We start from the raw sequence: 9,613 nt of genomic DNA on the forward strand, positions 1-9,613 counted from the left end.
CACACAGGCTTAGTTCATCACTGTGCTTTGATCTTGCCCACAGCAGGGCAGGAATCTCAAGCATGTTCAATAGGGTGCCTCGAAGTCTATCATAGGCTTATGTTATCTAAACACAGAGGTTCTTACTTCTCTAACACACAAGGCCAAACAACTATTAGCATGATATATATGTTTTTTGACAGCCCGGCTGCAAGTCACTTGAGCATGTTTACAATCCTCCTTGCCAGTCTTCCATTATTTCCTACACATGGGTAGCTGAAAGTCAGATCAGCTCTAGGAGCTACTGAATACTTACATTTCTCATAGACCAAGGAAGCTGAAAGAAAACATTAAACTGCAGTCAGAGCAGTCTGGAGCAGTCAGTTTGAATGAGACAAGAGGATGTAAAAGAAGGCTTAATTTTCCAGGGAGCCTATAATTAGTTTAGCAGTCCTTATCTTTTGTTATCTGCTGTTGTAATTCTATGCTGAATTTCCTTTCATCAAGGAAAGGTATTTTGATTAAAACGTTGTATACCCTTAATACCCTCAAAAACTGTTGTTTTAAGCAGGATCTATTTAAGAAGAGGGGAGTAGACACTCTAATAGTAATAATGTGTGCCAGGGCACATGTGATAATGATAATGTCAGGCTTTCATGTGTTCTCTGAATCAGTAGTAGCTTTCATTGAATGTGCTATGATTTGTATAAATCATACAGAAATATAATTGACAGAAGTATGAAAACAAGCTGTACCTAAAGAGTGGATACTTCACTTACCGAGAGAACTAAAGTAATAATTCAAAACCACTTGCATTATACATAATAGTTAAATATTATATATTGCAAATGGCAACAAATTGGTGTTCTCTGTTCTTCTTAGAAAATGAAAAAAAAGATTTAAAAAAATACAAAGATAACACACAGGCAATAAATAATCACACACTACAGAATCTTTTTATTTATCTTTGAATATTTAGCACAGTGGATAGTGAGAAGAGAAAGTTCTAGGACTGATTACAAAATGCCATGTTTAGGAAGAGTTCTATCAGCTAGACTGCATGTCTTGCCAGAATGTGAAATTTGAAAGTATCTAATAGTCCTGTATCTAATCTTCTGTGATGAGACTTACTTTTGAGTCAAGGAGAAAAAGTCAGACCATAAGTCCTTAGAAACATATAAACCAGGATAATAATAATAATAATAATAATAATAATAATAATAATAATAATAATAATAATAATAATAATAATAATAATAATAAAGTCCATTTGTTCTTTTTGTTGGCAGATGATAAGAAAACTATCTCTTACAGCCTGAAGTTGTTCCATTAAAAAATGGACTTTTGTGACATCCATCCATCCATCATTTGCAGCAGGAAAGGACAAGGATGTTACAGAGAACCAAATTCTATTCTTCCTGGAACAATTGTTCTTATGGGCACACCACCAATAAAAATTAAATGTGTGGGCATACTATCCATGATAACTTTAATGGAATTAGACTAGGAGGACCTAGAGAGTATGACCAATGGAGGCTTATGGAAATATGGAGTTAAACAATGGTGCAAAATCCAACCAGAACCACTGGTGAATATATGTTGGCTATTTATTTATCTCCATATTGGCATTTGAGCTGACTAGTTTAAAGCTGGCTGCGGTGGCTTTGGATGAGTGTATAGATCTTTGATAGTTAAGACATTAAAGCAACAGTCTAGAGATGCATTTGATTCAGCCAATATAATTTATTTTAATAGTTACAGCTTTCTGAAAAGAAGTATATTAGAATTAATATAATGCAAGTTTTTCAGTTTCACTAGAACGTGAACATTTTTGTATGTTTTCTTCAAGTCTATTTCTAGTTTTTCATAAAACCATAAAGATACTTCCCCAGGAAACTTCCTCTCTGCGTATCTGCCTTTGCACAACAAAAATTTTATTTCACCTGTGGGGAGAACCACCCCCTCCCAACTTTTTGGTTACAAAAAAGAGTATGTTTTAACTGTAGCTGAATTTTGACAATTGTTTTGAATTAGCTGATGAAATTCTAGCTAACTCTGGGAAAGTATTTGCTGACAGAAAAAACCTAACTACTGTACACACACAATTCAAAAACTTAACTTGAATTTCAAAATGGTTGGTAAAAGGGGAGGCATTTGTAATCAACATAGTGCATTAAACCTGCTACATGCCGGTACCATAATGGTATACATTATGCATTTTCCAGTAGATTGATGAATTAGGATCTTCATAGAATTTCCCCAAGACTTGCAACATTTCATTTGCATAAATACATAAAATATACATAAAGTATATGTTATATAGTGCATAGTTTATATGTATAATATAATATATATATTTATAGGCATTTCATTCTATACCTGAAATCAATGTCATTGGCTGGTTGCAAAATACCCAGTCCTGCACGGGATTGATCTAAAGAAGGACAAGGCACATTATTGTCCACAAGCTCTATCTCAAAATATGAAAAAACCAAAACCAAAAATTGTTTAATTTCATGGACAGCAAATAACCTTCCAGGGCATTTTGCTATGCCTGTCCCAAATGGCATATAGTAATACTTCAACTTGCGACCATTGCGGTAGAAGTCAGTCTTTTCTTCTCCGTTCTCATTGAGGAAGCGATCATATTTGAACGTCTGTAATTAAACCCACAAAAGAGTTACTTGATATCTGAATACCTTCAAAGACTAGATAATACTGTTAAGAAGAAAAGCCCCTAGCAGTAAGCATTGTACAGTAGTGCCAGGCCCCACCCATGGTGCTGTTTTGGAGACAGTAGCCCCTGGGAAGTTCTGGTATGTGGGACATGATGCCAGGTTCTTTGCTGATAACTCTCCTTTTCTCTTCTGACAAAATGAGGATTATAACCTGCATCTTTATTCACGCAGCAGAACTGAAAGATTTCTCATTCTGTGCCTTTGGGAAAATATTATCCTTGTCCTCCCTTAACCCCCCCTCATAACGGTGATCCTTCCTCACTAAGGAAAGCAGTAAGTAAAAGGTTGTTTTGGGCTGGAAGCACACTTTTTGGTTACGCTAAATCATGTTTTGCAGGTAGTGATTGTACTGACTTTATTCTTTTTCTTGCCTATTATTCCATCTCCAGGTGTAAGAACAGACTGTCTGGAGTACAAAAGAAAACCAGTCATGGAGGCACCCCTGATAAATGCTCTATTTAAAGGCATGTTAACTTCTGCTAGAGCTCAGAGTTTAATGCACTTTGATAAATACTTACCAAGGGATCAGCATAGATTTCTGGATCAAAATGCAACAGTTGAGGGTAAAGAGCTACAATGTCATCTCTACGAATGTTGTAAAAATCATTCTCCAAGTGCAAAGTGAAATCCTCCTTGGCAACTCGGAAAGTCATGGATGCACTTGATAGCCTCATTGCCTCCTTGATGATGCTGTCTATCGGGAGAGGAAAAGGAACGATTACCATGGAAATAGCATGTGTATGTCCTTGGGGGAGGTCATGCATTTTCAACTATTTCAGAGCCATTATCAAACCCTGCATTTATTAGAATAAGTGTTTTAACAATAACTTTCTAAATGCCTAGGAAAGTATCTTTCTCATATTTTTTTTTTTACCATTATTATCCCTTCTGCAGATAACACCAAGAACATAATCTGCTTTCTGCTAGAAAAATACCCATAGTTGGTGCAACAGAATATTTGAAAGGGAGACGTATTTCCACTCTGAGATAAAGTACGAACCAGTTAAAACTGGAAACATAACAAGAAGATACGTACAGTGACCAGGATTTTCTGAAATTTTAAGAGGTGGTACATAAAAAACAGTACTCATAAAAAGTAACTTGTTCTTTTTTGTTTCAACATAAGCAGATTTTTTTACTTAGCAGTAGCTAAAGGGTGACATTTTCAAAATTCTCTGTAACTTGGACACTTTTGAAAAATGTGCCTATAATTTGAAAAATATTAAGAAATAAATGTAATGGTATTAGAAGATATTCTTCACATCATAAGAATTGGGATATAAAATTTGGCAACATCCTTTTATTTGATCTAAATGCATTACTAAACAAAATATTCTTCTGAATTATCCATGGGTCTCCAATACTCTGTTATGTAACCGTGTAGCAGTATTGAGATATGCCATTACCCATGAAAAAGTGCTATTCATGTGAATTTGATACTCTCAGTACAACCTGGGAAATTAGGAAGACAGAATGGGTTGGCTACTGCTAAGGAACGTACAAATTTTTTTATAGTGTTTATTGGCTAATTCCATAGTCATTCCATAGCAAGAATTTATATGGTAACAAATAGAAGACAGTGAAAATTGTGGGGTGATTTCTGGTACTCCTGCATAAAATAAGCATACCTAGTACTGGCATATTATCCAGCTGTTTTCGATTCAAGGAAATATGGTTGCCATCTAAGCTGATCTTCTCTCCAGCACTTTCCAAAGTACTCTGCACTTCTTTGGTAGCAGCTCTCATTGCCTCTGGATTCCTAAGATCAAAAGAGCAGAAGTATAACATGATTTTAAACTTAAAAATGCTGATAACATGATTTTACACTTAAGAATGCTTTAAAAAGCAGTTTTGCCATTAACTTTCTTCCTGACTAAAATTTAGTTTGCTAGACGACAAGTACAACCTTCTAAAATTAAAATGTTGCAGCTAAATGCTGCGATGACACTTTTTCATGTCTTGGCAGAGGTACAATATCTTCATAAAAAGGAAAAGAACCCCAAGTATTTTATTCTGTCTCCAATGACAAGCGGGACAGAACTGATGTGCAGACCTCAGGTAATAAACAGTAATGTCACTAAAAAGGAATGCCAAGAATAAGAAATAGAACAATCAGTTGGAGATTAGGAAATAGCCCCACTGCAGGTAGAAAATGTAGGAATAGTGTTATAGATCAGTTTTATAACGTAACTTATCCTGGATGATGTATAGCTGAAAAGAATCTTCCTAATACTAAAAGTCCATATAGTATCCATCACTGTCTAGACTTCCTTACATACACAGAATATGTGAGCTATGTTGAAATATGTACAGATAATAATAGAGGATGCAATAGTGTCTTGATGAAGGCACAATCAGTCAGGGTTTAAAAAGACTCCAAGGCCAGAAGACCTAAAGCTAATGCATTCTTGGAGTGAAAAGTACTAAAGAACCTCAGATATTAGCATTGGCAGGTAGATATGAGGGTGCAAGACAATGGCTAAATAAAAATGTCAGCAATTTAGATACATGCTTAAGAGTCAGTTATGTTGAGGTAGATTACACTACACAGAGGCCCACTCTAAAATAGACATTTAATAATATTATCTGAACTGTGCACTCCTCTCATGAGTAACAAGCTCAGCAGCTGCAGTCTACACTGCAAGCTCAGTAGGATCTATCAATGATCAATCTATCAAATGTCTGTGAAAACAATAATGAAGGTAAATCTCATTTTGCCTGCTCTAGTAAGATGGTCTAAAAATGTCTGATTATACTGGGAGCTTTCAATACAATTAATGTTCTGACTGTAAACAGCTCTTTTAATGTCATATCATATAGATTTGCCCCAAAGTTTTCTTGACAAAGCGTAGCATTCCCCTGGAGAGGTTTTTTTTTTAAAAAAAAAGACTTCTACAGAATTGCTCTGTGGTACCACTATTTGATCTCAGATGAGTGAAGGGGGTTTCTGTGGAAGTCCAGAACAACATGCCACTTCTGTTGTTATCAGTGAGTTTTTTGACACTGATGAGGTACCAAGCAGTGGAATTTGCCTGTATTAATGAACTGGTTTCTGAAAGATAACAAACATTTTTCTTGTTTGGAAAGAGGGAGCATTGGGACTTACTTAAGGAGATAGAACAAGCTCCAAAACGTGGCAGGAATGGTGTTGGCTTGTGAGGCCCAGAGCACTGCCACATGGGTCTTTGCTTTTTCCATGTCATCGAAGGTTGACAGAGTGTCGTTCAGGAACATGCGGAGGGTGACAAGCTCAGAGAGGTTGTCCCTCTTCAGGAGGTTCTTGTGGAGGAGTGCTTCTCCTAGCTTCTCACGTGCACTGTGAGCACTCTTGAAAAGGTGGATAGGCAGCCCTGCCACTAGGGCTGGAAAGATCCTATCGAATTCCTGGAAGTTTTCAAGGGCATTTAGGATATGAGCTCTCTCAGTTTCCTGCTTTGATGATGGATTTTTGTCATTATTTGAATTAAATTCTTTACCAAAAAGCGTCAAAAAGCCAGACTCGAACATCACCTGGCAACAGAATGTATAAAGTCCTTGTGTCACCCAGGTATTAGACTGAAGTTTAGATGTTCTTGACTGCAACATGACATACTGTAGGTTTTCCATCATTGCTTCAATGAGGGCATCTAGAGCATTACCCTGAAGGGTTCTAATGAAAGTCTGATGAAAATTTTCAGTGGTGTTTCCCTCTGCTGGGTCAATGCTACCATGTCCAAAAGCCTGTCACAAAATAAATTGTATACATGATAAATAAGGCCCATCATAAACTCGATGATAAAGTCTAACAGCAATTAAAGCCAAAGTAAAACTTTATAGTTTACTAGAGGGAAGCATAATAAGGGCTGTTAATAGTAGAATTGATACTTTCTCAGTGAACCATAGCAGTTAAGTAGGCAAATGAAAAATAGATTCAAATAGATGCTTACAAATAAATGGACGTGGTTACCTAGACATTCATTCAGCTCCCACTGATATCAACAGGAGCCTTTTTGCTTACTTCAGTAAGTTTGACTGAGCTCCTACTCTGCTGCATAATTTTTTAAGGCATTAGGATTGAATCTTCCATAGTAGTGAGAACCTCCTGAAGAAGGTTTCAGCTTTAGTAAGCTATATAATAATTTTGCAGATGGTGCTAATTGTATTTCTGCTTTAGCACTCTTGGATATTACATGGCTAAATAATGTAATTCTTGGACAATATGAATCACCTTTATGGTGATTTCCATTAAGGACAGGGGAGAAAAGACCTCAGTGTTTTAAACCAATAAAGGTGCAGAAATGTAAAACCAATTCTATTCCAAAGGCATAGTTACAATACAGGAATTCACTGGGTACATCTGTCCTGACAGCAGATACTTTGCATGTTAGATATTAAAACCATTTTTAAAGGGGTACCTTGGCAGAAGTAGCAAAATGGAACTTTTTCCAGTCCAAGTGTTTTCCCTGGCGAATCAATGCATGGTATGAAAAAGGGTCAGTGAGGAAATGAATGTATTTCCCTGCTACTTGGCAAGTGAAAATGTGGCCATGCTTCTTCCTCTTTTCTCTGAGGAATTCAAGGGGGTTGGCACCAAATTGCAAGGCACAGCCCAGGTATGGAAGGAATCCATTTTCAAGTGGTGGCTCACCTTGTCGCCTACAAAACACAAATAAAAACTGAATTTATAAGTATGTATAAGGACCTCTTCTCCAGGACTACCAGGTAAGTAAAATATGGATGCTAGGCTTTTTGTAATGTGAAAAAAATGCAGAAAAAACCCCAAAAAAATAGTATATTGGCAAATAATTTTCTCCTCCTTAAGGACTAAGCCTACTGTGAGCTCTATGTTGTGTAAGGAAGAATAAATTTAACAGCCTGTATTATAATTAACATAACAAACCACATTTCGATTATATAATCTTGTTTTTTCCCCCTAGATCATGAGTATATTTTTCACCTATTCATATGCAGAATTGTTGCCATTAGCTAATATTCACAGTTATGTAATTGTACCGTAAATGAATAATCCATCCCATTAATATTGTCTGATACATTTTTGGGCAACGGTATCCACAATTCAATTTGAATAGCAAGGGGAATAGCCTTTTAGTGTTAGAAAGGTTGTTATTATTGGCATATCCCGTTTGGACCAGATCCTGCTGAAAACAGTGGGAATTTTGCCATGATCTTCAGTAACCATGAGTTAGTCTTTCAGGCAAAATGTCATTAAGCACATGCTTTAAGTGAAGCATATGCTTAAAGTGAAGCATATATTTAAATGATATTTTTTTATTTTGAGTCAGAAAACTATTTTCCTGCATAAGGACACCATAGCTGCTAAAAAAATGTTCAGATAATGCATTAGGTTTTCTAGTAAATTCCTAATGGTTATTATCTGAAGTTAACTATTTTCACCTTTTTTGTCAAACTTTTTTAAAGTAAAACAAAAAAATGACTGATGAAAATTACAAAATTACAACAGGTAAGCAGACTACTTGCTCCTTATGTAAACTGGCCAGTAGAATGAATGCTTTTAAGGAATATGTATTCAACATAGTAAGGTACATAAATATTACCTGTATTACAACTGTGTTACTGAATGACAGACTGATAATATGAAAATGTTTGTAAGTAGGTATTAAACTATAATTACATATAAGTTGGTATTAGCTGTGATTGTGATTACAATGCAGTACTTTCGGACATCAGAACATGCATATTCATATTTGAATGACCTCATTTATGCATATCTACAGCTATGTCTAAGCATTACCTCACGATTACTAAAAAGTTTGTACAGAAAAATTCTATTATAACATAAATCAAAAGACCAAACTACAGTGCTGCCCATCCTATCCTTCATCTGTCCCTCTGACAGTTAATATCACACTTCTTTTAGTTATGTACATTGTATATTTGACAGAAATAAAGGCTAGGTACACTGAGATTCATTTACAAATAGATTCCTTACCTTCTCCTCCTCCCTAGAAGAAACCAAAACCCACAACAGAGTATTATCACTGTTCCCCAGATCCATGATGCTATGAACATTTCTGGTAATGCTCAAAAACTTCCAAGTGGAAAACCGGTAACTAACAGTATGACAGGAGAGGTGACTGAGAATGATACAGAAGACAGGTTACCATTTATATACAGTAGGTGCACCACTGTATCTAACGGCATTCAGCCAACCTAGCAAGCTATTGATTAACCATTTCTGGAGAGAGCCAGTTTTGTCTCTGTTCTGTCATCTTTCTGCAGAGAGCTTCACTGGATTGATGCAGACAGTTGCAGACATGCCCTTGAGCTGATGTCACATATCAGTAGCTGTTCCAAAGTAATCAGAGAGCTGTAATAGTTGATTATTTGAAGGTCTGTCGGGTGTGTTTTGATCTATCCTGCAGATTTACTAATTGCAGTTTATAGTTCAAGTTTAGCAATATATGAAATGGCTACTGAAAGGTGTCCAGAGGACTCAGACTGGCCTGAATGGTCCTTCAGCTACCAGCCTGCTCTCTCCCTCCCTTGTCCTTCTGGTGGACTGCCCTGGCTCTGGTGTGCTGCTATGAGAGGGAACGGTGGGGGTTATGCCATGGGTTAAAGGGGTAGCTGTGGACATGGACTTGCTCTCTCTATCAGTGTTTCTCTGGTAGAAAGGAAAAAATGGTCTTTCTATAATGCAGTGTGAGAGAGAAGAAAGCAGGATTAGACAACCATACTGGTTTGGGTTTTTTTCATTGTCCCTGGATCACCATTTATTTTCCCATTAAACCTTTTCCCTTTCTGTTGCTGACTGGTGAGAGTTCAAACTCTGGCTTGCTCCTAGCACCTGGCATCAAGACATCGAGAAGGCAGCTCTCATTAGTCATTCAGGGCCTACTATGTTTCTAAGAGGGAAACCGATGGGTTTTAGTCAC

At 36.6% G+C, this 9,613-nt stretch overlaps 1 protein-coding gene across 1 annotated transcript; it reads right to left on the reverse strand.

Annotated features, from left to right (window-relative positions):
• Positions 1 to 1,699: 1,699 nt before the first annotated feature.
• LOC113476802 (cholesterol 7-alpha-monooxygenase) lies at positions 1,700 to 8,820 on the reverse strand. Its single transcript, XM_026842750.1, has 6 exons — positions 8,668 to 8,820; positions 7,112 to 7,352; positions 5,824 to 6,437; positions 4,346 to 4,476; positions 3,236 to 3,411; positions 1,700 to 2,636 (listed from the first exon to the last, which is right to left on the reverse strand). The coding sequence occupies exons 1-6, from the start codon at positions 8,745 to 8,747 to the stop codon at positions 2,337 to 2,339; spliced, it is 1,542 nt and encodes a 513-aa protein (XP_026698551.1). The 5' UTR covers positions 8,748 to 8,820; the 3' UTR covers positions 1,700 to 2,336.
• Between the last annotated feature and the right edge of the window lie 793 nt (positions 8,821 to 9,613).

This window comes from Athene cunicularia (genome assembly GCF_003259725.1).
Source record: "Athene cunicularia isolate RWA chromosome 2 unlocalized genomic scaffold, athCun1 chr2_part1, whole genome shotgun sequence".
Lineage (NCBI taxonomy): Eukaryota > Metazoa > Chordata > Aves > Strigiformes > Strigidae > Athene > Athene cunicularia.

Bases quoted from the DNA above. Each gene is read 5' to 3' on its own strand.
- LOC113476802 (XM_026842750.1), bottom strand. From the start codon at position 8,747: ATGTTCATAGCATCATGGATCTGGGGAACAGTGATAATACTCTGTTGT. The intron at 7,353-8,667 runs GTAAGGAATCTA...TGTGTTTTGTAG, and splicing joins CTTCTAGGGAGGAGGAGAAG to GCGACAAGGTGAGCCACCAC. The intron at 4,477-5,823 runs GTAAGTCCCAAT...TTTTGATCTTAG, and splicing joins AGCTTGTTCTATCTCCTTAA to GAATCCAGAGGCAATGAGAG.